At 56.1% G+C, this 25,461-nt stretch overlaps 2 protein-coding genes across 4 annotated transcripts; both read right to left on the bottom strand.

The window, feature by feature from the left end:
- Positions 1 to 211: 211 nt before the first annotated feature.
- AIFM2 (apoptosis inducing factor mitochondria associated 2) lies at positions 212 to 5,039 on the bottom strand. 2 transcript variants are annotated; one of them, XM_054288420.1, is made up of 8 exons: positions 4,852 to 5,039; positions 3,904 to 4,019; positions 3,127 to 3,246; positions 2,701 to 2,793; positions 2,323 to 2,431; positions 1,986 to 2,138; positions 1,474 to 1,674; positions 212 to 651 (listed from the first exon to the last, which is right to left on the bottom strand). In XM_054288420.1, the coding sequence occupies exons 1-8, from the start codon at positions 5,024 to 5,026 to the stop codon at positions 497 to 499; spliced, it is 1,122 nt and encodes a 373-aa protein (XP_054144395.1). In that variant the 5' UTR covers positions 5,027 to 5,039; the 3' UTR covers positions 212 to 496. The 2 variants fall into 2 exon arrangements, with proteins under 2 accessions (XP_054144395.1, XP_054144396.1); XM_054288421.1 differs by lacking the exon at positions 1,474 to 1,674.
- Positions 5,040 to 13,248: 8,209 nt separating this feature from the next.
- CHST3 (carbohydrate sulfotransferase 3) lies at positions 13,249 to 21,627 on the bottom strand. Of its 2 annotated transcripts, none has more exons than XM_054288416.1 (3): positions 21,554 to 21,627; positions 15,660 to 15,853; positions 13,249 to 15,514 (listed from the first exon to the last, which is right to left on the bottom strand). In XM_054288416.1, the coding sequence occupies exons 2-3, from the start codon at positions 15,794 to 15,796 to the stop codon at positions 14,281 to 14,283; spliced, it is 1,371 nt and encodes a 456-aa protein (XP_054144391.1). In that variant the 5' UTR covers positions 15,797 to 15,853; positions 21,554 to 21,627; the 3' UTR covers positions 13,249 to 14,280. The 2 variants fall into 2 exon arrangements, with proteins under 2 accessions (XP_054144391.1, XP_054144390.1); XM_054288415.1 differs by lacking the exon at positions 21,554 to 21,627 and adding an exon at positions 16,123 to 16,351.
- Positions 21,628 to 25,461: the final 3,834 nt, after the last annotated feature.

Genomic DNA, 25,461 nt, shown 5'->3' with positions numbered 1-25,461 from the left:
TGAATTCCAGGCTTACCATATCCCCTTCCAGGTTTTAGACAGGCATTACCCTGGCAGCACTGTGAGCCATTCTCCCTGCAAGCTACAGAGCAGATGCCAGATCTGTAAGAATCAGGTCCTTCTTAGAAGAGCAAGAATAGAGAATGCCAGGAAAAAAAAAAAACCAACAACCTACATAACAAACAAACCACAGAGATTCTGAAAAGCACAGTGTTTATTGTCACAAATCAAGGTAAGCCAAGCTTATTGCCCAGAGCTCTCTCAATAGGGAGAGCAAAAGAAACATTTCTTCCCTGGTTTTTATCATGGGAACTTCTGTGCAGCTCATTTGGGAAGTGCCTCCTTCCCCTTCACAGCAAGGCAGGCACCCCTTTTATGTGTCACAGTGACAGGTGGCCTGAGGAGGTGCTGCAGAGGACAATATCAGCCAGTCCAAGCAACAGAAGTGCACCCTCAGCCTGTTCCAGCTGCTGTTCTCCTTGCTGGATTGTTCCTCTCAGGAGGGCATTGTTTGCCCCATGTTCCTCCAGCTCTTGGACACAAACAGATCCCTGCTCTTGGCAATGGTCACCAGGAGCCGTCCCACATAGTAACCATTCACCTGGCCCACACCATCATCCCTGCCCATGGACAGCAGGAATGTCAGGGACCCTGCAAAGGACAGGTAGAGGTGTAAAACAACTCCCCTGCATCCACAGGGAACAGCACTCAGCATAGTTCTGCTAAGCTCATGAAGAAGAAGGCCCATTACCCAGCTAGATTTTTGAGACCAGATTGTTCGGTGTGTGCTTGTTGCAGTTTGAGGGAGAAAGAAGGAAAAGGGAAGTCATCTTGCTCCTGAGATTTAACTGGACAATGAGCAATTTCAAGAAAATAATTTTCATAAATAGCAGACTCCCACCAGTAGATTTATCAAGACATTCACCTCGCCCACACCATCATTCCTGCTCATGGAAAGCAGGAATGTCAGTGACCCTGCAAAGGACATGTAGAGGTGTAAATGAAGCAACTGTTGTCCAGCTCCCCTGCATCCACATGGAACAGCATTCAGCATAGTTCTGCTAAGTTTACATCAGTGCTCATGAAGAAGAAGGCCCATTACCCAGCTAGATTTTTGAGACCAGATTGTTCACTTTGTGTTTATTGTAGTTTAAGGGGAGAAAGAAGGAAAAGGGAAGTCATCTTACTCCCCAGATTTACTTGGACAGTGAGCAATTTTAAGAAAAGAAAATAAGTTTCATGAATAGCAGACTCCCACCAGTATCAAGACATTAGTGAATAAAGAACACATTGTGTGGTAGACTGACACAGGTAATTAATATCCACACTGTGTCTTTGGCAAGGACTAATGTGAAGCTGAGCTATAAGCTGATATTACCCCAGTTTTGAGTTCTTTCAGAGTGAATTCAGTGAGTTCAGAGTCTCATGAGAGTTGAGGCAGCTGTTCCTTGCAGCTGGCCTTCCTGACCTTACCTGGCTCATAGGTTTTGAGAGGCTTCTGTGTCAGGCTGTTGATGATATTTGTCACCGCGATGTTGGCATGGAGCCCAGCATGGTAGGCCATCTTGGGCTCTTTGAGATCTGCACAGTCCCCAATGGCATAGATGTTGTCGTAGCCTTCCACCTGGAGGTGCTTGTTAACTTTCAAAGCACCATTACTTGCCATTTTGTCACCTGTTTTGCCAAACAGAGGATTTTAGAAGCAGCTTTTTGTTGCTTGTTGTGGCCTGAGACCCCAAAATGCTGCAGATGTAATTGGCACAAAGTGAGGCATTGTTTTTCACCCTCTTTTCTATGTGTCAGGGTGCTTTTTGCCTTGCTGTAGTTAATCACTGCAGTCTCATGCAATGCACCCTTCGATATTTGGATGGAATAATCACCTCTGCAGGTTGTACACAGTCCATTCCCCACCTCACACCCCTCAGGCACCACACACTGAAGAACTGCTGCTTCCCCCACGCCATGGTTTGCGTTTTTCCACTTACCAAATGCAGCAGCATAGGCAGAAGAGTTAATCTTTATCCCTGTGCACAGCACCACCATGTCAACAACCACCTCAGTGCCCCTCTCTGTCCTCACTACCATGTCCTTCTGGAACTGGTTTGGCCTGAGGTTTTCTATGTCGCTGACCTTTTCACCTGTTGCAACAGAGAGCCCTGGGTCACAAATCTTTGCTAGGCTGTGGTTTCCAGCTAACCCAGAGGAACAGGAATTCAGGGGAGATGTGTAACCAAAAAAAAAGTCAGAAAGAGGACATCGGGAGATGCTTTGGCTAAAGGAAGAGCAGCCTGTAGGTGTTCAGAGGCATTGTTAAGGACATACCTAACAGCAGCCGGACTCCTTTCCTGAGGAGAATCTCTTTCACCACCTGACGGACACTGGGCAGCAGCTCCACGTCAGCCAGTGCAGTTTTTGAGTGAATGAGAGTGACCTGTTGGGGACAAAACAGCAACTGGGGACACAGGAACAGAACAGGACTCACTGTGTGCAAGGTGGGAGCAGCTACAGCTCGCCTCCCTCCACCCTAACTGATCCCTGCAAGAACAAGGCAGGAAGGGGCACTTAGTGCCACAGTCCTTGCTGGTGGCTGGCTACAGGCCCAGCAGCCAGGTGTGCAGTCCTCTCAGGTGCCTCCAGCAGCAGCACCATGGAACAGTGGCAGAACCAGGATGCAGTTAACTGTGATGGAGATGTTCCCACCTCTTTGTCTGGGTACTCTGTTTTGATCTCGGCAGCCATCTCCACTCCAGCAGCACCACCTCCCACCACCAGGATGCGCTGAGATTTCTCAACCTTCAAGAGAAAATTTGTGTTACAAGAGAACTGCAAAGGGCAGGAAGCAGACACATTCAGTCACTCCATGAACATTCTGGGACACAGCACAGGCCCAACAGCAATAAACCTCTTAGCCCATGAAGAGGCAACAACAGAGGAGTGCCCTGTGCTCTCTTCCTGCCTACCCCTTTCAGGTTTCCCCCTCTGCTGGAGAAGCCAGGAGCTCCTTGTCCTGGCTGCTCCCTGTGTCCCTTTCTCTTAGACACAGGTGGCTCCAGATGGCCACAGTGGTATCTGGGACAGGGAGGCTGAACAAAGGCAGGCAGCATTTCCTAAGAGTGGATTCCTCACCTCTTTCACCATGTCCTCATAGGTCTGGATGGCACTTTCCATGTCAATGACTTGGTTGAACTTCCCAGGGAATGGCCCATCACTGCCTGTTGCAAGAATGAGATGGGAGTAGTGAAGCTCCTGGCAGGGCAGAAGGTAGAATGGGATATTAGACCTCTTAAAAACAGAGCCTAGAACGCAGTGCTGGCCTCCTAGGTGTTAGTCACTCATTCCCTCATCTCCATCTCTTGCTGGTAACCAGGCAAGTACTTGTCACTGTCAGGAAGTGACTTTAGGAAGAGACACAGGCCAGGTCACACCAAGTAACTGTTCCTCAAGGTCTGAGCTAAGCACCATTCAGGTGAGTTGAAAGCTTTAAAGAAATTACCCCAAATTTACAGGGAATAACCTGATATTTATGGTGGACACTCACAGCTGGTTCCAGAAACTAACTTCTCTCCTGAACAGAGGTGAGATGCTCTGGCTGAAAAGTGTGATTGATGCTGCTGCTCTTGGCTCTTCCTGCAGTTAAATAAGGATCTGAGCCCCAGGTTTAATTGTTGAGCTCTAAATCCAGCTCTAATAATAAAAGCTCAGCTGAGCAGGAGAAGGGGTTGGGTATTTACTGCACACCCACATCCCAGCACGGCTGAAGGCCACTTAGCTTGACTTGAAGGGATGGGGCCGTGCAGGAAAAGATGCCAAGTTCTGCAGGAGGATGGAACACACCCTGCTGAAGGCTGGCTGCCTGCACTAGCAGGTGATGCCATGAGGCAGCCAGGGCATTGCAACACCCACCTCACCATCACTGAGCACCACTTGCTGCCTCTCGGGGTCTATGGCCACCACCTTGCCTTGTCGGAAGCTGTCCCCAAAGGTGACCGAGTAGGAGATGAAAGTCTTCTTGGCAAATCCTGTGGGAAGAGGAGACAATGGGAGAGCTCTCCTTCTCTGGATGCTAACCACCCCCTCTTCTCTTCTCCCATCATGCTGTCCTTGCTCAGACAAAAGCATGGCAAATATCTGGGACTGTGGGCTGAGCTTCTGCTGGGTGTTATCTCTGCTCAGCAAGGAGCTTCAGGACTTGGCCTCAGATCAGATGATACTCTTGGCTAGATGGCTTTGTCTCTGCTCCTCATATCTCCTGTATTGGTTCACCAATTACTGTTTCTGTGGTCCTGGCAGTTTCTGGCTCAGTGTCAGAGGCTTTTTTCATGCAATCTGCCTCTCAGACCAAACTTTTGCTGTCCTTTTGATGTTTGTTCCCAGCCTAGAACGTGGTACTTTACCTGAATTCCCCAGTGACTGAACTAATGGGGAGGGCCCAGACAAGCCTGAGCACCTCTCTGCAGGGTTTTATCATCCAGGGCCTCACTGCTCCACAGTTCAAAGGCCAGGGACAGAAAGCGATTGACTCACCCCTTCCAGCAGCTCTTGCTTTTAGCTTAGTCACCTTCTAAACTCTTGAAATAAAAAATAAAATAAAGGGGGAGGGGGAGAGGAAGGGCAGGGAGGAAGAGAGATGGTCTGAGCAGTTTTTACTCAGTTTTCCCAGCTGATGCGCAATTAGCTTAACCACGGACGGGCTGTGGGTCCTCCCGGTGCCAAGTATTTGTTTTCCAGATGGAAAACATCAGCTCTTTCACCATCGCAGGGCGGAGGAGGCGGTGGGAGCCCGCGTTCCCTGCCGCTGCCCGCGTCCCTGCGCAGGTGCCGGTGGGGCAGGGGGGCTGCCCGAGCCCTTACCGCTCTCCACGGCGGCCCGGAGCGCGGCCACGTTGTGATGGAAAGCATCTCTCACGTCCACCAGCACGAAGGGGACGGCCCAGGACTGGAGCAGGCTGGCGGCCGCTGTCCCTCCGAAGCCGCCCCCGACCACCACGACCCGCACAGACTCGTCCAGGGACAGGCGGGCGCCCATGGCCAGCGCGGCTCCGGCGCGGCAGGCAAGGGGGGCGGGCCGGGCCGCGCTCGGCCTCCCCGGGCGGGGCCGCGGGCGGAGCCGTGCTCTGGGCGCCGAGCCGGGGACCCGGGGCTGGCAGAGCCCTGAGCGCGGCGCCCGGGGCTGGCTGGGCCTGGGGCTGGCTGAGGCCTGAGCCCGGCACCCGGTGCTTGCAGGGCCCGGCACCGGGAGCTGGCAGAGCCCTGAGCCCGGCACCCGGTGCTTGCAGGACCCGGCACCTGGGGCTGGCTGAGGCCGGGGCTGGCGGAGCCTTGAGGCCGGGGCTTCGGGGCCCGGCACCCGGGGCTGGCAGAGCCCGAGGCTGGCTGAGCCCTGAGCCTGCCACCCGGGCCTGGCAGAGCCTCGAGCCCAGCACCCGGGGCTTGCTGAGGCCGGGGCTGGCAGGGCCCGGTACCCGGAGCTTGCAGAGCCCTGAGCCCGGCACCCGGGACTGGCAGAGCCCTGAGCCCGGCATGCGGGACTTGGCAGGGCTCTGAGGCCGGAGCTGGCAGAGCCCTGAGGCTGGGGATTGCGGGGCCCGGCAGCCGGGGCTTGGAGAGCCCTAAGCCGGGCACCCGGAGCTGGCAGAGCCCTGAGCCCGGCACCGGGAGCTGGCAGAGCCCTGAGGCCGGGGCTGGCGGTGCCCTGAGCCCGGCACCTGGGGCTGGTAGAGCCCTGAGGCCGGGGCTGGCGGTACCCTGAGGCCAGGGATTGCGTGTCCCGGCACCCGGGGCTGGCAGGGCCCGGCAGGCAGGAGAGCCACGGGCAGGGAATGGTTCCTGCCAGGCAAGCACCGTGTCCCGAGCGCAGAGCGCTTCACCTGCCCTTAGCCCCCCCGCCTGCATCCTCCCTGCGAGAAGGGACTCAGGGTTTTACACACTGAGGGCTCTGCTCTGAACTTCACAAGGCTGGGAGATGGAGAATGGCCCACTCCACCCGAAGAAACAACCTTTTGGAGAGAGAAATTAAGATTTCATAATTACAGAAACAATTAGGAAAATAACTCTGAGATCATCGAATCCAACCTATGAGCAAACCAGCACCATGTTAACCAGACCAGGCACTCAGTCTTTCCTTAAACACCTCCAGGAATGGTGAATCCACCACTTCTCTGGGCAGTTCATTCCAATGTCTAATCACCCTAACTGTAAGGAACTTCCTCCTGATGTTCAGTTTAAGCACAGAAAACATGTATCTGCTCTGAGTGGAGCAGGAGAGGGAGCCCAGTCATGGCTGTGCAGGAAAGAAGATCACAAAATCTGTGAAAGGGTTGGGTAGGATGAGACCTTAGAGGCCATCTGGTTCTGACCTTCCCACCACGGGAAGGGACATCAGCTAACGGGACATAAGGAGGGAAGGGCTGAGGAGTGGCAAAGGGCCCGGGGGAAGCAGAGTACGGGGGAGTGCAGGAGGTGGGCAGTTCCATTTATTTTCTAAAGGACATCCAGATCGTGTTCTTCCCCAGCACAGAAGCTGCCCCGAAGATGTTCAGCTCCTGTGGCATTCTGGATAAATATAGCTGCTGGCCCTGTGGATAAAAATGGATAAAAATAGCTGCTGCACACACTGCTGTGTGCTGTGAGCTGGCAGAGCTGCTCCCACACTCCCTGCCCCCGCCCTGCTCCTCAGAGGTGCCAAAACTCCCTCCCAGCACAACACCGTCCAGCCTCGGGGGTGGCAGACGAGAAGGAATTTTCCGGGAAAAGCAGGGCCTGGACTCAGGATTGCCGCCAGAGGGTGCAGCCAGCTCGGCCGTGGGCACACAAACCCCGTGAGGAGCGTTTGAAGGAGCTGGGGCTGTTTAGCCTGGAGAAGAGGAGGCTCAGAGGTGACCTCATTGCTCTCTGCACCTTCCTGAAGGGAGGCTGCAGACAGGTGGGGTACACAGGCATAGCCCCAGGGTAGCAGTGCTCCAGGTCTGTGTCTTTCCTCCTGGAACTGGCATGGTACCTGTGTGAGGAGGCTGCTGGAAGAGCCTGGCAATGGCTGGCTTTGGGAAAGCACAATTCAGTGCAAAAATTGTGAAAAACCAAACCCACCTCCATTTCTAAGGGGATGAACTCTGCAATTTAAACCTGGGATTTAAGCTCTTCTGTAAAATTACATGGACAGGCTTGCTTGGCACCCCTTGTGTGTGAAACCATCCCGGTTGGGGCAGGGTTCTCCTTACCTGCATAACTTCCTTGTGGTTTCATCCTCCCAGAGCAAAGCTGGATCAAAGGCCCATTCCTAGCAGACGAGGATGCTGAGGATGAGTTGCCACTTCCCAAATGCTGCTTTCCTGTCCCCTTTCCTCTGCACCTTTGTGCCCAGCTCTGTCTTTTCCAGAAGCAGTTTTGGGCTTTTCATGAAAGGAATTTTCCTGTATTTTGCAGCACATATCCACTGCTGGGAGCAATCCATTACTCCAGCAGTGCTCTGTAAATTTCCCCTGTCACCTGATGTTTTCCCTCTCCAGGTGTACACGAGGGCTACCTTCAGGTGAACCAGGTAGGATAACAGAACATCAGGGCGGCCTTTCAAAAAAAGGAGGAAAAATCTTCTGGGCCAGTGAGTTGGAGATGCACCAACAAGCAAGAAAATGTCACTGGCAAAAAGAGTGCCCAAAGCAAACAGGGAGGGTAAAAGGGGCCTTTGTGAAAACCTCACTCCCAACCCCAGGCAAGCAGGAAGGAACTCAGAATGCCCAAAGCTGAGGGCAGTGGGAGCACTCAGTGTGCAGGTCAGGGCTCAGGTTTGGCAGGTGGGATGTTTGGGTGACAATTCTCCAGCTGGGTGCACACAGGTGCTGGAAAGTTCAGCAGCCTCAGAGAGAGGCTTTTTCTCTTGCTGGTGGTTGGTGGGGCAGGGATTGCCCTGTCCTGTCCTGTTTCAGGCTCCCTGGACTTTTCCTCACAGCTGCCCCAAGGACCAATGCTCCCTGCAGGACGGCAGGGGAAGAAGGTGCAGGGAAGGGGCTCTGGGAGATGTTCTTGCCCCAGTTTGCCACTCTGAGACAGGCAGCATGGGGAAATGTGCCTGTCTGTGAGTCCTCTCCTCACCAGGTGTAATCCATCATCCAGAGCTGAGACATCCCTCTGAGGGTGATTAATCCATGGATGGGTACACCAGTGCTGTGTGGGGAGACCTTAGGATGGCACAAGCGCCCCTGCTCTGCACTGGCCCAAATCCCTGTGGGCCTCTGCATCTTTGTCCTGCCCTCCCTGTCCATCAGGGCAGTTTGGCCTCCCTGACTTTGCAATAACGTGGAAGAGGGATAACATTCCTCCCTTCACCCTCCTCTAGGGAGCAGCTCTCCACCTGGGCCAGGCTGAAGGGCCCATCCTCCCCTGCCAAGCCTGAGCTGCTGGAGACCCTTTCTGGCTCACAGCCATCTCTGCAAAGCCCCAAACCTCTCCTGTATCAGCAGCCTCACACACCACATTCCCTCTGCCCACAGACGTGTCCTGCACAGCGTCCTGTGACAGCCTCAGTGGCACCGGGGTGGCTGCAGCTCCCTGGCTGTGCCCCTGGGGGCTTTGCTGCAGGGAAAGGAGGATTTTGAGTCTCCCAGGGGTGAGGGATTGCTCTGAACAAACTGCCTGGTCCATCCCTGCCCCACAGCTCCCCATTTTGCCTGGGTGAGCTGGCTGCCCCCCATGCCTCAGGGAGCTCTGCTTCAGCCAAGCTGGAATTGTGTCTGTTCAGGGCAAAGAATCACCTGGAAAAACCAATTCAGACAGTTCCTGGCTGCTTTTAGAACATCAACGCCGGCTATTTTATGCCTTATACATAAAAATCTACTTTTAGCAGAAATTAACAAGGTTCCACTTACATTTACTCTCTTCCTGACAAACCTCATTTTTCATTTTCAGTTTTTCAGTGCCTTGAGGAGACAAGCTGCTTCCCATGGATAGCAGCACCAAAATCACCCTATTTTGGTCAGGCTGGACCAGTGATGTGTATTTATAGGCAGCATCTCTGTACATGCTGGCCCATAAACTGGTCACAGATCCCAGCCAGAGGTCACAGATCCCAGGGTGGGAAAACCCCAAGGGTGAAATGCAAGGGTCTCTGCAATTAAATGGCCTTTGTGTCCATGAGAAGAGCCATGGGCAGCTGGGATCTCCCTCCATCCCACCCCGGGGCTGTGCCACAAAGCTGTTCTCCTTTTTCCTGGGATCACAGCGCGCTCTGTGCCCAGGTGCTGCCCAGCTCCTCTTTTCCTGCCCAGTACAGCAGGATGAGTTTGCCAGGCTCAGGGTGCTGTGGTGCCATCACCACCTACAAATGTGGGCTCAAACCAAGGCAGCTTTTGGGGAAATGGGGGTGGCCAGGCTCATGTCAGCCCCTGGCATGGGGGGGAGCAGGGAGCAAGCAAGGCAGTCCTTCCCCTTGGAGTAAATCCCCAGCTCAGACAGCTCCTGCCTTTGGTTTTTGTGCCATGCAGATCTTTCCTACCCCTCCAGAGCCAAGCATGTAGCAGACATTGGGAATTTTACAGGAATGCCATTTTGTGGGAATTCATCCCTTTTTGTGATGTGATCCAGGCAGGTGCCAACAAGAAACTTTATCAGCTTTATTCATGTCAGCTGCCTGGCTCTAAGGATTTCAGGGAGCTCCTTGGAAATTCTCTGGCTTCTCCAACACAGCTCAGAGATTGACAGTGTGGTGGCAACTCTCTTTTATGGGATAACATGGTTTGTGGTATTAATCCCTGTGGGGTGGCAGAAAAGCATAAAGGATGTCAGTGGTTGGGGTTTCTTTGGGAAAAAGGAGAGGGCTTGTGCAAGCTGCTTTGCTCTTGGGGCAGCTTTTGAGAAAGAACAGCTTTCACTCCTGATGTGGGGAGTTTTCTTCCCCTTGCCCCCCAGATTTCATTACAGTGAAAGCAGAGCATAGAATAAAACTGTGTCCTGAAAAAAATGGGCCTCACAGACAGGCAGCCTTTGTTCCAAGGTGTAATTACAGGATAAATATGGGATGCAGACCAAGAAATGCAGTCTGGTCAGGCATGCAGTCTCTTAGAAAAACACAACAGAAAACAAGGTTGTCATTTAATGCTGAAAGGTGCACACGTGCTGCACCCCTTGTGGCCCCTCACTGGCCCGTGGATCTCCCCTCTGACCTGGTGTTTGGGTGTTTGGATGGTGCAGCTGGAGCCATGCACCAGCTCCCCGCAAGGACCACGCCAAGCCCCACGATGGAGAGAAGGAAAGGGTTGATCCAGGCTGCAGCAGAAGCCTGTGAGGGTTGGTGAGGGCATTGCTGGTGTGATGGATTTCCTTGGCTCCAGCCCCTGTGCAGAAATCCCCTCCGACAGGGCTGTGAGGAGACAGGGGGGATTAGCTCATCCTATCCCATTAAATGGAGCTGCAACAAGCGAGGAGAAGGCTAAGGGAGGTCAGCACAGCCAGCACAGCAGCCACCACTCCTGCTGTTTGGGACAAACCTCACGCCAGTCTGGATAAAGGCCTTTTTGTGGATTTCTATGGACCTGCCTGGTGCCTTGGCTTCATGGCCCAGCAGGGCTACCTGGGTGTTAAAGTGCAGGGCATCTAAGGTGGCATTTCAGAGACTTCACCGCTCCATTACTTGCCTCTCCAAGGCAAGCGCAGCCATGCCAGCATGGCCCCAGGCAGCTCTGAGAGGGAAGCAGAGAAGCAGCAGGATGTACCTGCTGTCCAAAGTCAACTCCAGATTAGACCAGTGAGAGGGAATCATTTCCCAGAAAGATCCCACTGGGAGGGGAACAGGACATCCGTTATTTGTTAAAGCTGTCACGGGTGCTACATCATCTGCAGTGACCCCAAGGAGCAGCAGCTTTGGCCGGTGGCCCTGTCCCACGGGACACATGTCCCCTCACTGTTCTGGACTTGTGGAAAAGGTCCCTCTGGTGCTAATTAGCATCACCCCGATGTTCCCAAATTCCCCCCAAGCACAGCTGCAGCAGGCTGGGAGGTGAGCGGCGAGGCAGTACAGCTGCAGGTGGTGTTTGTCTTATTTCCATATTTTAAACCAAGCTTTAGTACTGCTTTATTTCAGAAAACTTAGATCTTTTGAAAAGAGGATTGTTTGTTTTTTGGTGGATTTTTTGGCATTGTTGTCTGTGAGAAAGGGGGAGGCCGCATCCATCGCAGCTCCTGTTGTGGGCTTCCTGCATGGTGTGTCTGGATGCAGGTATGTCCTTGCTCCAAGGCAGTCTCTTACTATGACTTTCCCAATCCGTGCCTTCCCTCCCAACTCCTCCAAAGAGCCGGGCAAGGCTGAGCCAGAGCAGGCTGAGCAGGAGGCCCCTCTTTGTGAGGGGGCACAGAGCTCCCCAGCAGCTCAGGGGGAGTTCAGCTGCTCCAGCCTCGGAGGAGCCGCGGCCCCTGCGGCTTCCCGATGCGCCTGGAGCCGGGGGTTTAATGGCAGCAATTAGCCCCGCGGAAATCTGCATGCTTCGGGGGCATGTTTTCATGTTTTCTCTCCGTCCTGTGACGGTTCTGACGGGAAGCTGGAGGGTGGCCAGGAACAATTGCTTATGCTTGGCTGGCGGTGTGGGCTGAAGCAGAGGGCGCAGACAGCGCAGGTAAAAACGGGCGGCAGTCACCGTGCCCTCCGGAATGGTGTGGCCAGCAGGAGCAGGGAGGGCGTTCTTCCATTCTTCCCCTGTACCTGGCACTGCTGAGGCCACACCTCAAGTGCTGTGTCCAGTTCTGGCCCCTCAGTTTGGGATGGACCTTGGGATGCTCGAGCACATCCAGAGGAGGCCACGAGGCTGGAGAGGGGCTGGGAACACAAGTGAGGAACCACTGAGACAGCTGGGGGTGTTTAGGCTGGAGAAAAGGAGACTCAGAGGTGAGCTTATCACTCTCTACAGCTCCCTGAAAGGTGGCTGTGCTCAGCTGGGGCTGGGCTCTTTCTCAGGCAGCACTGACAGAACCAGAGCACACAGTCTTAAGCCACACCAAGGGAAATATAGGTTGGATATTAGGAAAAAGGTTTTTACAGAAAAAGTGATAAAGTTCTGGAATGGTGTGACCAGGAAGATGGTGGAGTCACCATCCCTGGAGTGTTTAAAAAAAAGACTGGATGTGGCACTGGGTGCCAGGGTTTAGTTGAGGTGTTGCAGCTGGGTTGCACTCGATCTTGGAGCTCTCTTCCAATCCAGTCTATCTGTTCTTACCTGTTCTTATCTGTTCTTGTCTGTTCTTATCTGTTCTGCTCTCTGGCCTTGGCTCAGCCCAGCTCCCGCTTCCCTTGCTGCCTGTTTTCCATGCTCCTGGATTTGCCTGTCCTTTCCCCCTGGACCCACTCTCTGAGCCCCCAAGCGCCTCCACCCGCGGTGGGATGGGAGGGGGATGCTGGCCACTCTCCAATGTCCCCTCTTCGGCTGTGGCAGCTCAGTAGCTACCCACCCCTCCTGCTGTTTCACAGACGATTACCCTGAAATGATTTCCTCTGCAAAAGCCAACCCAATGGTGCTTTTCCAGAGGCATTTACAGGACCAAGCGCGTTCCCCCTGATGCTGGCTGAGCTCTGTGGGCTTTTCCCAGCGCGCAGCTGCGGAATATCCATCTGCCCTCCGTGACCCTGCTGCTTTCCCAGCAGGAAGCCTCCAAACAAAACCCGATTCACTCAGCAGCCCCGGGGCTGCTTGTGATGCTGAGAGCTGCATGTGAGGCGGGGAGGAGGCTGGCGCTCTCCATCGCCCGTGAGCGATGAGGATGTGCCAAAAATCTCCACTTTTGTGGACACTTTTGTGTCCTTTCCGCATCCAGCTGGCAGCGAGCGCTCTGAAATCACACCTTGAAGCCTGGTGCTGCCCTGCCCTGCTCGGGAAAGCTCCCCGGGTGGATGGATGGCTGCCCGGGGCTCCGGTGCTGTGGTCCCCGCTGGCCGGCCCCGCGCTCCTCAATGCCGCCTCTGTTCTCCCTCTTGGGTCAAAAACGCGGCTTTTGTGAGCTCAGCCCAGCCCAGCCCTGCTCCGGAGCCCCAGCACGTTCCTCCCGGCCGGCAAAGCTCAGCCCAGCTGTGGCCGGCTGCCGCCTCGCTTCATTTATTTATTTTTGCTTTTGGCCAACAGCTCTAGCTGGGGAGAAGGGGACGTGCGGCTGCTGGGACCCCTCAGGGCTCGCTGGCAAGCCACTCTCCACCAAAGTGTTTCACTTCTCCCTCAGGTGGCTGCCATGACCCAAAATATCAGGGGGAGAAAAAGAATGAGATACAAAGAGGGCTAAAAATAGGCATTTTAATTCATGAAATGTGAATTGGAGGGAGCAGCTTGGCGCTGGGTCAACATCTGCAAACGGCAAACACCCTGGAACTCCCTGGGCCTCTACCGGGTTTGGCCACCCATCAGTGCTGTTAGCACTTGTTTGTGGGGCTCCCCCGGGCAGGGGACACCCACAAATACTGAGGAGACAGGGGACTCTGTGCTGTGGCTTTGTTTTTGATCAGATAAGTCTGGCCATCTTTCAGCACCTCCTCAGAAGTTCGTGGTCACTGCCACACGGGGGCTGGGAGGGTTACAGCCCATCAGTCCCCGGGGGCTCTCCCGAGATCATACAGAAGGACACGCGGTGGTCTCCAGCTAAAATGTGACCTCTGTTCTGGGTGTCTCCCTTTGTGGCACGTTGTGCTGCTCTGATTTTTGGGCTTAGCTCCTTCACCAGCTTCCCCCTCCTTTTCACATTATAATAAATAAATAAATTCACCCGGTATGCAAATACACAGGGAAAAAAGGAAATAAACCCAAACCTCCAAAACCAAGTTTGAAGAGCACCAAACCATAGTCACCTCATTTTGTCGTAGCCCAAGAGCCATCCAGGGCTCTGTGGGCAGTTTCCACTCTCTGCTGGTGAATGAAGGCACTAAACCAAGAAGGTCTCTGGGCGCTTGCTGACACCACAGGGATTTTGTCCTTGCCCCGTCCCAGCTGGCATGGGGGGTGGCAAGGCAGAGGTGCTTGGTCCTGTCCCCCTCTGCTTGCCATCACCCTCCTCCTCCTCCTCAGTGCAGCTCCCGAGCTGGGCAGGTGGCCCTGTTGCCGACCCCACCTCCCCTCACCCTCACCATTTCCCCATTCCCGGAGAAACTGAGCAATTCAGGCTCCGCAGGACCCCGGGGCCAGCTCTGCCAAGACGCTCCGGCTCCTGGGGCTGCCACCTGGAGCATTTTTGAGAGCAGGGACGCCCAGGTCGCCTCCGGACCGGCCGGGAGCACGGCCGCAGCCCCTCGTTCCGCCCCGCCACCGCGCCCCCGTCCTGCTACGTGACCCACGCGGGCGGTGCCTCCTCCAGCAGGCTGAAGGAGCGGTTGGCCAGCGCCGCGGGGCCGCTGGCCAGCTTGTAGCCAAAGAGCCGCATGGCCGGGCCGCAGGCGTCCTGCACCACCTGCGCCAGCTTGAAGGGCATGCCGAAGCGCCACTTGTCGAACTGCTCCGAGGAGTTCTTGCACGTGGAGTAGACGCCGTTGCCGTCGGGGGGAGCCTGCGTGTTCTTGCCGATCCACTCCTCCACCTGGCGGGTGAGCGGCAGCCCGGCGAAGCGGAACATCTCCCGCGCCTTCTGCAGCGGCGCCCGCGCCACGTCCTCGTAGCGCACCAGCATGTAGCGGCCCCGCAGCCAGCGCGGCCGCCGCAGCCCCAGCTCCGCCGACACGCGGATGCTCTCGCAGTTGCCCCGCAGCCGCTGCACCTCCTCCTCGTGCAGCGGGGCCTCCCCTTCGGACGCCCACTTCTTCCAGGTCTCGTACTTGCCCGAGAAGGCCACCATGCGCGAGGCCAGGACGGCGCGGGGGTCGCGCACCAGCTGGATGATGCGCAGGTCCAGCCGGGGGTCCTCCACCAGCGGCTGCAGGAACTCCAGCTGCCGGATGCGCACCGTCTTCAGCGCCACGTGCTGCTTGCGCCGGCACGCCTCGGCCGCCAGCGTGATGTTGAGGGGGCCGCAGCGGCGGTTCTTGCAGTAGTACTTCTCAAAGACCTTCTTGGTGCTGGGCGTGCAGACGGGCTCCTCGCACAGCGAGTGGCTGGAGCCCCGCCGGAACAAGAAGGGCGTCAGGTGGCCCTCGGGAACCGGGGAGATGAAGTTCTCTAGGATGTAGAGGTCGCAGAGGAGGAGCTGCTTGAGGACGTCTCGGTAAACCAAGGCCGAGCCCACTGCGCTGGCTCCCCCCGGCAGGAAGTTCACCGTCTTCTCGACGTGCCAGAGGGGCTCAAAGAGGTAGAAGATGCTGCCCTGCTGGTTGAAGAACTCGCCGACGAAGGAGGAGCCGGTGCGGGTGGTGGCCATCAGCAGGACGTGCCGCCGTGGCCCGGGGTCCCCGGGGTCGCCTGCCAGCTGCAGGGTGATGTTGTACAGGTGGGACCTCAGCTGGGAGAAGGCAGCGTCCAGCTCCTGCAGCGAGGCCAGCGAGCCGTTCTTGGCCGCTGCTGGGCTGAGCTCCGTGCTGTTGGCCTCCGCCAGAGCCTGCGGGGACTGCTTCAGCCTGTCCGACACCCTGTGGGGAGAGCCAGCCCAGCCTGGAGGACAGCAGCACCGCCCTGCATCCCAGCAGGGGACTTGGGAGGCTCCTCTGCATGGGAGCTCAGGACTGGGGGAGAGGGGCTGCACACCTTGGCGTGGCTCAGATGCCCACTGCCTACCTGGAGATGAAGTTGTTCTCCTTCTCGATGATGACGAGGCTGATGACGAAGACCAGCAGGACGGCGTACTTGCTCTTCATCTTCAAGTAGTGCAGCAGCTCCCGGACGTCCTGGGGCAAAGCGCGTCGGATCTCCATAGGGAGCGCACACAGCTCCCTCCTGCACGCCGGGAAGGTGTCCTGGGCCAGCCCTGCCTGTGGGGAGAAGAAGGCTCAGCATGGCGAGGGTCAGAGGCTGACAAAGGCTGGACAAGAGCAGTAAAAAAGTGGAAGCTCCTCCCTGCTGCTCCACCCCACCCCGGGATGAGGAGCAGCTGCCTGAATGCTCCATCGGCTGCTCCTCCTCCTTCCCAAAATATATCCGCCCGACAGGATCCCTTCCCACGCTCCCACCAGCTCCCCCTGCCCACCCTGAAACCCAATCCCTGCCACCCGACAGCTGCCTGCTTCCCGCTGGCAAAAACCTGCTGCTGCCAGCGAGGGAGCCCCCGGATCATCCGGATCTTCCGCACGTTGTGGCTCCCGACCTCTGGAAAGGGAAGGCCTGGAGGCTCCACTGCAGGGCCCCAGCGTGGGGCTGAGCAGCTTCCGCCTCCCCCCAGCATGGCAGCAGCAGCTGCTGAGCCTCGAAAATGAAACCCAGAGAGTTTTCAGGAACGACGGCGGGCCGGAAAACGCTGCTGCTGCTGCTGCCGCCAGTCCCCCTCGGGGAGTAGAAAGCACCGGGGGAGGCTTTTGCCAAAAAAGGGAAGAAGAAAAAAAACCCAAATGATGGTGCAGCTGCTTGGTGTGGGATGCAAAGCCAGGAGACTTGGCAGAAAAGTCCCGCCCCCCCAGCCTCTCCTTCTGCGCCCAAATCGGGGCGTTGCTGGAAATGCTCTGAGTGGCACCAAACCCACCCCCCAGCTGGAGATTTGGGGGTCACAGCCGCTGTTTCAGGCTCTGGGGCAGGTCCCCAGTGTGCAGATTTGCACCCCTAGGCCTTGTTGGCATCTGCCACCTGCCCTGGGTGACGCTGTTTGCTCGTCCCGCTTTCTTGGCCAGACTTTCGGTGACTCAGGGAAAGTCTATTTAGCCTTGGCTGGGCTCCACAAGGGGCAGCCCGTCCTAGCCCTGCTTTTGGGGTGAAGGAGGGGAGCCAGGCAGAACCCCGTCCTTTGGGGGGACCCAGGGTTTGCTGGAGGGGAGATGTCCTGGCCAAGCCTCGGCAACTGCAGCTCCATCAGAGTGTGGAGTGAGGAAGCCCTGCCAGGCATTGCATCACGTCGCAGCCTCTTCCGCATCGTGCTCGGCCAAAATGTGCATTTTTAGGCCAAAATGTGCATTTTTTAGGCCAAAATGTGCCTGTCTTAGGCCAAAACTTGCATTTTTTAGCGTTGCTCGCTGAATGCCCCTCCGGCTGGGAAGGAGGGACCATGGGCAGGAGGGGTGGGATGTGTCCCGTGGCCAGGGCAGCACCCAGCCTGTCAGATTCCCAGTCCTCTCCGTGCGAGGACCAGGAATTTCCCAGCTTGAGCAAAGCACTCAGCTCCCGGGGCTTGGCTTCCAGCCGTCTCCTTTCCAGCAAAACCTTCTAAAAAGAGACATCCACACCTACGCACCCAGGAAACTCAGGATTTAGTGGGATGCAGGGACTCTGGAGAGCCCTGGCAGCCCCAGAGCCCTCCCACAGCGGTCCTCCCTTTCAGCAAGCAGCACCGAGATCCCCGGCACACGCGCGTGCGTGCGTGTGTGTGCTCGTGTGTGTGTGTTTTTAACAGCCCTGTTAGTTTAGTTTGTCATCACACCGCTCCTCGGGGACAGGCCAGCAGCCGGGGCAGGTGCCTTTCACCAGCCACCCCTCACATCCCCCCTCCTCGGTCGTGCCCCCTCGATGACAGCATGTGTCGGAGTGTTTGGGCAACCGAGAGAAAAAAATCAAGTACACAAAGTCCTGGGCGTGCGGTGGCATCCCAGGGGGCGGTGATCTGCATCCCTGCCCTGGCCTGGGGCTGGGGACAGTCCCCATCGCTGCCCTGGCCTGGGGACAGTCCCCTCGCACAGGGGATGCCATCAGCCGCTTCCTCGCACAAATCCCTGGGCGAAGCCAGCCCCGCGTTCTCACCCTGTAATGCCCCCAGCTGCCTGACCACAAATGAGCCACAGAGCAGGAATCATTCACAGGGGTGACACAGAGATCCGTGTCCGGCAGCGCTGGCACAACCCTCATTCACGGCCCCGGGGCAGACACCATTCATTAAACAAACAACCGGCTGCAAATCCCTCCTGGGACCGGCGGGGCCCTGTCAGGGCTGAGCTCAGGGGCTGGGGACACGAAGGTGACTCGGGGAGGCTGCCTGGCTCAGCCTAAAGCTCAGCCTAAAGCTCAGCCTAAAGCTCTTCCTCGCTGGGGCCTGCGTGGCTCAGCCCTGCTGGGGCTCTGGGCCAGCCACAAGTGCCCCTTTGTGAGGGGAACAGAGGGGCTCTGTGTCCCTGCAGGCCCCCCTCCAGGGCTCTGCTGCGATGGGATGGATCAGGAGAACCACAGGGATGCTGCTGCTGCTGCCCCAGGGTGCCCTGCCAGTGTCTGCTCCTGGAAATGCACCTGTGTGAGCAGACAGACAGATGGACATCGCCCCTGGAGATGGCAGGCAGCCTTGTCTTGCTCTCCACGAACCAAAGCAAAGCAGGATAATTTCCAGGAATGCTGAACAGAGATGCTGGGGAAGGCAGCACCCACAGCTCAGATGCTGCTCCCCTCAGGCTGGAAGTGCTTTCCAGTTCAGCAGGGGCGGCTGTGATTCCCATTGCAGAGATTTATGGATTTCCCAGAAAAGGAGCCTTTTTTGGGCGATGTTGGGGATTTTGTTGCCATGCAAATCTGCCCAGGTGGGATCCATCACTACCAGCAAGTTAACTTAACCTTGCCACAGCAAGAGGGAAGGACTTGGACAGCAATGGAGACACCAAACCATTCCATTGGAGCACGCTGGTTTGTGGGATGGATGCTCCCACTGGTGGTGCAGGTGGGGTGAGAGCAGCAGAGACCCTGTGGGAGGAAGGAGGGAAGGGATGCTCCTGTCACCCTCCTGCAGGGCATTCCACAGGACTGGCAGAGCAGAGCAGGGGGTTTCAGCTCTGTTTTGAGAAAGGGAAGGATTTACACAAAGCCTTGGGGCTCTCCTTCCCCCTCTCTGGCTGCCCTGAGCCCCCACCAGGTGAGATCCAGGAAGGAAAGATGCCTGTGGCTGCCAGGGGCAGCCAGCTGGGGGTGAGACTGGATGAAGTCACATTTTCCTCGGGTGACTCAACAGGCAACAACTGAGCTCTGGGCACAGACAATGTGAAACACCCACGTGCAAGAGTTCCTGAGATCCTTCTGACCATCCTGCCCCCGTCCACTCCCATCCATCCCTCCGTGGAAGCCCACAGTGACCTGCAGCTGAGCTCGCTGCCCCTGGAGCTGCTGCTGCTGCTCTGAGTAATTCCCTCCACAGTCTGCTTCATCAGACTCCATCAGACACTGGGATCAGCAAAACACAGGGGTGGAACAACAAAGAGATAAGGAGCACGGGCTTATCTGCTCTCCGCGCTGCTCTTTGTCTGCAACCTGGGGGAAAAAAAACCCTCTCTGTATTTACTCTTTCAATTATTTCCGCTCCCAGCTTCCTCCCCAGGCTGGCCTTGGGAAACGTGCCACCAGAGCTTCCCACTTTGCTTTCATCTCCCAGCAATTTTCATCCTGGTCCTGGCTGTCCTCCAAGGCATGGCACGAGCACAGCGCTGCTTCGGTTTGCCCTGCAGCACAGCTAAGGAGCCTGTCCAGGCAGGTATTCTTGGGTTAAAAACATGTCTAGTCAAGCTAAAAAAAAAGAGGGGAAAAAAGTCTTCTCCTAAAATGTTTATAAAGTTGCTGAGAATAGTCACAATCCTCATCAAATTGAAGCCTGCAAACTGCCCATTGGAGGAGAAAGTTGGGAATGGAAAGTCCTTCTGACTCAGAGGTTACACTCAGGAGCAGCAGCAGGAGCGGGGTTGGTACAAACAGGCACCACTGGAACAACTTTGTTTTCATTGCGCGAGCTCTCAAACTCCAGTGCATGAGGTCCTGTCCACTCTTCCCTGCCCCACCTGCTCTCTGATGACCCGGATGAGCTGTGCTCGTGTCCCACCGTGCAGAAGGGGTGCAGAGGCTGCTGAGGGCACGGTCACGCTGGTGACAGCACCAGCTCGGGCTCCATGGCCAGGACAGACCGCCCTTTTCTCTCCCTCACCTTGGTGGTGTCCAAAGAGACACCAAGAGTTTTCTCCGGACCCAGCAGAGAGGAGAGCTGCTGCTCCTGCCCCTGCTGAACCCCTTGGGGCTCAGAGACATCAGTGCTGGGTGTGGGGATAAACACTGCATCTGCCAGGCAGGGAGCAGCCTCTGGGGCTGCATCTGGACCAGGACCCAGCTAAAACACCTTCAGCCTTGAATCCAACCCGCGGCCGGGGTGGGGTTTGCAGCACCACCTGGAGCAAAGGTGAGCAGCTGAAGGCACCGAAGTGCTGGGCAGCGAGGGGGGCTGCAGAGCAGGGCAGACCACCGAGAGGGTGAGAGGGAGGAGGTTCGCTCGGCGCCGGGGGCACAATGCCGGCTGCTGTGCGTGCCGGCGGCCCCCGGCCACGCCGGGAACCGCAGATGCCCGAGCCCGTTCAATGAGCCCTTTCTTTGGGGCGCGGAGCCCACGGTCCCTCCCACCGCCCCGCACTCCTTCCCTCGCTGCTCCAGGTCAGACCCACCCCGGGAGCAGGGATACGGCGCTCCCTGTGCCCGCCTGTGCTCCCCTGCCAGCCCCGGCCCGGCGCCTGCAGCGCTCCAGGGATGCAGAAGGGACTGGTGGCAGGAGATGCTGGCGAGGGGACAGTGACCGGTGCTCGAGTCAGCACGGGGAGACTGGGGGTGTGGAATCGAGCTGAAGCAACATGGCAGATGTGGAAAAATCGCAGAGTTAAATGCCTGTCCTGGTGTAGGGCCGTAAATCGTTGGCTGTGGAAAAGGAGACGCTTTGCTCCAGGCACCGAGGCAGGCTCGGTGCAGAGGCAGCGGGGCGTGGGCAGCTCTGCCCGGGGCGGCGGGGAGCAGCTGCTGAGACCCCGGCAGGCGTGAGGGGGGACTCTGCCTTTCCCCAGGGTACCCCGTGCCATCCAGGGCCCGTGTCACGGTCCCACTCCCGCAGAAATGTCCCCGGCTCCGGGCGCCGGCCCCGGGCCAGCGTGCCCCGGTGGCCCCGGGACAGGAGGGGAAAGGGTGAGAACAACTTTCCAGCGCTCCCTGCTCGGGGCTGACAGGACGGATGATGCAACTCCGGGATGGTTGTGAGAAACTCTCCTTTTCCCAAAGTCTCCTTCTGCCGCCCCAAACGCGCTCGGCTCCGGACGGAGGCTCGGCGCTGCAGTGGATCCCATTCCATTGATTTTTTTTTTTCCCCGAAAGAAAGGCACGGGGAGAGCCGCTGAGCAGTCATGCGCCGGGAGGACTGTGGGCAGCGGGGAGCTGCCACGGGGCTGGGATGAGGGGAGGAAGGGAGGCTCGGCCGGCGCTGCCCCGCTGCGGGAGCGGCCCGCGGGGCCCCGCACCGAGACAAAGGAGCGGCCGAGGCCGGAGGGCGCACAAAGGAGCCGGCGGAGCCGGGGCCGCCCCGCGGGGGGATGCGGCCGCCGAGCCCCGGGATCCCCGCCAGCCCCGCCGCCCTGCCCGGCCCGGCCCGAGCTCGGGGCCGCGGCCCCTCCTGCACGCCCAACTTCCCGCAAGTCCCGCCGGCCGAGCGGGAGAGAGCCGAGCCCGCCGCCATCCTCCCCCGCCCCGGGGCTCCCGCTGCCCATCGCGCCCGGCCCGGCCCCGCTGCGCTCCGGCCCCGGCCCCGCTGCACGTACCCGGCGGCGAGCGAGCGAGCCCGGTCCTGCCGTGCGGGAGGAGAGAGAGCAGCGGGTCCCCTGCTTTTCTTCACGGCGCTGTCATCCTCCCTCCCTCCCTCCCCCCCTCCCTGATTCCCTCCCTCCCCTCTTCCCTCCCTCCCTCCTTCCTTCCTTCCTCCCAGCCGGGGCAGCGGCGGGGGGAGCGGGGCCGGGCAGGGTCCCCGGGCCGAGCCCCCGCTGTATCCCCGGCGCTGCCGGGCCCCGCCTCGGGATCGCCGCCCGGGTGGGGAAGGGGGCGAAGCGGGGTCCTGGGAGCCCGCAGACACCCCGCGACATTGTCCCGTCTGGACCAGGGTGAGTCCCCTCACGATTTGGGCTTCAGGCTTCCTGCCCAAAGCAGGGTCACACTGCGGCCGTCAGGGCTTTATCCTGCAAACCTCCAAGGATGGAGCGGGTACAACCTCTCTTTGCTCACTGCCGTACTGGAGAAATTGTTTCTTCTTCCATCCACTCCAAACCTCTCCTGCCCCAGCTCTCACCATCCCGTCATGTGAGGAACCTGGCTCCATCTCTGTGACCACCTCGTGGCAAGGTTCCTCTTTGTTCTCCTCAGCCAAAACTGGCTTCAAGATCAGCACCTTTCTCCCCAAACTGCACTTTGTCCCCACACAGGAGCTGTGGAGAGTCGGTCCCACCGTGCTGTGCTGTGCTGTGCTGGTGGGGTCACATCCCTGTGCTCCGAGAGGGCACGGAGTGAGAGCATCCCCCTGGGAGCAGCCCAGGAGCGCTGGGGACACCGCTGTCACTGTCCCTGCAGGGCAGGCTCAGGGTCTGGAGCATCAAACCCTACAGAAATGGCTGTTTTGGCTGAATGCACAAATTCACCCAGCTCGCTCAGAGCTCTGTAATGTTAGACACCGAGGAGCTGAAAGACATCTGGCTCTGCAAGCAGAGAGAGATCCAAAAACCCAGTCCCCATAAAAACTTTCAGCCTCCTTTCACATTCCTGGCATAGTTTTTCTGCTACGCATGTGGCACAGACAACAAAATGCAAGTTTTCTTGGCATTGAAGTGTGATCATCAACGTTGTTCATCGCTCCTCAGAGGCTTCCTGTGAGTCAAGGTGATGGGGATGGGTTTGCATGGAGAGTGCCAGCAGCTGGTATGCAAACAGCAAGGCAGGAAAGCCTGGGTGTGATGGTCATGGCCTTCCTTCCTTCCTTCCTTCCTTCCTTCCTTCCTTCCTTCCTTCCTTCCTTCCTTCCTTCCTTCCAACCTTCCCAAACCTTCCCGTTCCTCCTCCCCAGGATAACAGAGCTGCTCCTCTCTCCCTGCTTGCACAAGGGCGTGGAGGGGAAGGCGCAGCCCCACAACGGCATTGGGAGCAAGGAAAGGGCCACGTGTCTCTATAGCAACCAGGATGCTCTGGCTTTTTGGGGAATAACCAGCTGGTTAAACCAAGCTGCTGCTGCTGCTTTTACGCCCTCGGGTCAAGTTGGTGATGTGGCAGTGACCAGGTCGGGCTACAATTTTAAAAACCTCCACCGGTTTTCCCTCTGTCAGCACCAGGGCAGCATCTCGTTTTTATCACTGGCATTGTCCCATCTCGCAGGATCTGCTTCAACAATTTGGGTATAAAATAGAGGCAATCAGTTGGGTTTTGGGTGGTAAAATCTACTTAAACTGGAGGAGACAAAATGTTGTGGAAATTTGAGTTAGTCTGCAGGGAAGAGAACGATTTGAGGTAAAAGTGAGGTAAGCAACAGGTAGGAAAAATTTTGTCTAGAAAACTTTAGGTGATCTGTAAGGCACAGTGAATATTTTGGGGGTAAGATCTGAGATGATCTGTAGGGTGGAGAGTTACATTTTTTGCAATAATCTAGAGGTAATCAGCAGGGGTTTTTTTAGTGGTAAAATGTAAGCAATCTGTTGGGGAAAGAATGAACATTTTGGAGATAAGACAGAGGTAGTCAGAGGGTTCTGATTGTAAAATCTGTGCTAATCTGTAGAGGACAAAGTGAACTTTTGAGGGCTAAATGTGAGTTAATCTCCAGGGAACTCAGTCTTCATCACAGATTATTGCACAATATCGTCTTTTCAGTTTGAAAAACATCTCACCCAATGAGCAGCAGGACTGATCCATGTCCCAAACCACTTCCACCTTTGTTAAACACCAGAGGCTTCATCTGCTGGGAGCAGAAAGGGGAAAATCATGCAAAATAAATGTAGGGAGATATCAGGGAGTTGCAGACTGGTTCAGGTTGGAAAAAACTTAAAAGATCACCTAGTTCCAACCATGAAATCTATTTTCCCCACTGTATTATCTAAAGCCCTTTGAGCTGGCAGGAGTTAAAAGCAAATCTCCTGATCTTCAGGGAACAGGCTAACTTGTACTTTCCTTTGGCATAATAAAGCATTGCTATTTCTGCACCTTTTTGAGTCTTCTTTAAAACAAACTGCCCCGTGTGGACGCTGAGTGTGAGAATAGAAAACCCCAAAGGACGCAACGCATTGGCGGAAGACTTTGCAATTCCTTCTTTTTTCCTTTTCCCAAAGGAAAATGAACAATTACTAGCAATTTCCCCCACCCTCTGAAGGCTGGGGACTCCAGTTTCCCATAACCTGCACCAGGCCTTCCCAAGAAAAGCATTTTCACTACAGAAATGCATTTTCACTACCAGCTGGCCATGGGCTGGTACCAGGAGGGCGACTGTGTTAAAATTCTCCTTATCCTCCAAGGGCTGAATGCCATTTTAAATCACTGATCTACCTGTCCTTGGACTTTTCCTCTCAAACCTTCCCACACAAACCTCACCAGGGAGTTTCCATCCTGTGTGCCAAGGCTGCCCTGCTTTTCCCGTGGAATGCAGAAACCGAGCGTTGGAACTCTTCTGGGGTTTTTTTGTTTGCTTGGGGTTTTTTGTTTGTTTGTTTTCCGGTTGTTTTGTTTGGTTGGTTTTTGGGGTTTGTTTGCTTGCTTGAGTTCTTGGGGGTTTTTTTTGGCTTGTTTTTATGTTTGCACGAATAATTAAACACTTCTGCTCCCTCCTGCTGGGAAACCTCTCTCCGTGCACCACCAGCGGGGTGTCCCACCGTCTCTGCGATGATGGGTTTCGTGTCGCGGAAGGCTGAGGGAGAGCCAAGCTTGGGAACTCCGTGTGCTCAGGCAGTTTTCGGAGCCCCGCGCTCCTGCTGCCACCTGCCGACCGCCCCTGCCCCCGGTGCCAACTGGTCCCAGTTTAACCTCGGCAGCCCTTACTGGAGCCCTGGCTTTGGGGGGTTCCTGTGAAAAACGCCAATCGCTTGTTTTTAAAATTTTTAAAGGTTTAATAGTAATGAAATGGTTATAAAAATAGTGACGCAATTAGAGTGATAACAGTTTGGACAAATTGAATTAAGACAATATGAGACAATAAAAACAAAGAGTTATGACAGTCTGGGTACCTCTTTCTGGGCAGCACGAGCCCGAAAAAGGACCCACGTTAACAAAGGATTAACCCTTAAGAACAGTAGCCCATTGCATATTCATACACTTCATACATGATGCACAAATTCCATTCAAACACAGGATTCTGTCTGGTCTTCATCAACTTCTTCCCTGTAATGCTAATAGAGCCTTTGAGGCAGGAAGAAGTTTGTTTCTTCTGATAAGAGTGCCATAAATTCCCTTTCTCTGAAAGATTCAGGTGTCCTGTGGCTGCTATCTTGCTGCAAGTCCTTTCTTTTAAACAAAGCATCTTACATAGCACAGTTTCTATTTTAACAATTTTTATAACCTAAAACTATATTTAACACAGTACTTAAGAGAATTAATACAGCATTACTTTCTAACACAACGCATATAATATTCATTTGAATATTTGCGAAAAGCCAATCATAAAATACACGCATTTTTCACAGTTCCTCTCCCTGGAGCCCAGCTCCCC

The sequence above is a fragment of the Melozone crissalis genome, unplaced genomic scaffold, assembly GCF_028551555.1.
Source record: "Melozone crissalis strain CALT ecotype California unplaced genomic scaffold, PUWL_Pcris_2 ptg000062l_1, whole genome shotgun sequence".
NCBI lineage: Eukaryota > Metazoa > Chordata > Aves > Passeriformes > Passerellidae > Melozone > Melozone crissalis.
The sequence above is the reverse complement of the archived record's forward strand: the minus strand, read 5'-3'. Positions and strand labels throughout refer to the sequence as shown.

Excerpts from the sequence above, each read along its gene's own strand:
- AIFM2 (XM_054288420.1), bottom strand. The coding sequence starts at position 5,026 with ATGGGCGCCCGCCTGTCCCTGGACGAGTCTGTGCGGGTCGTGGTGGTC. Across the intron at positions 2,139-2,322 it reads AGGAGTCCGGCTGCTGTTAG|GTGAAAAGGTCAGCGACATA; the intron begins GTATGTCCTTAA and ends CTGTTGCAACAG. Across the intron at positions 1,675-1,985 it reads TGCCTATGCTGCTGCATTTG|GTGACAAAATGGCAAGTAAT; the intron begins GTAAGTGGAAAA and ends TTGGCAAAACAG.
- CHST3 (XM_054288415.1), bottom strand. The coding sequence starts at position 16,263 with ATGCTGGGGGGAGGCGGAAGCTGCTCAGCCCCACGCTGGGGCCCTGCA. Across the intron at positions 15,854-16,122 it reads TCCCTCGCTGGCAGCAGCAG|GCAGGGCTGGCCCAGGACAC; the intron begins GTTTTTGCCAGC and ends TTCTCCCCACAG. Across the intron at positions 15,515-15,659 it reads GAGAACAACTTCATCTCCAG|GGTGTCGGACAGGCTGAAGC; the intron begins GTAGGCAGTGGG and ends CTCTCCCCACAG.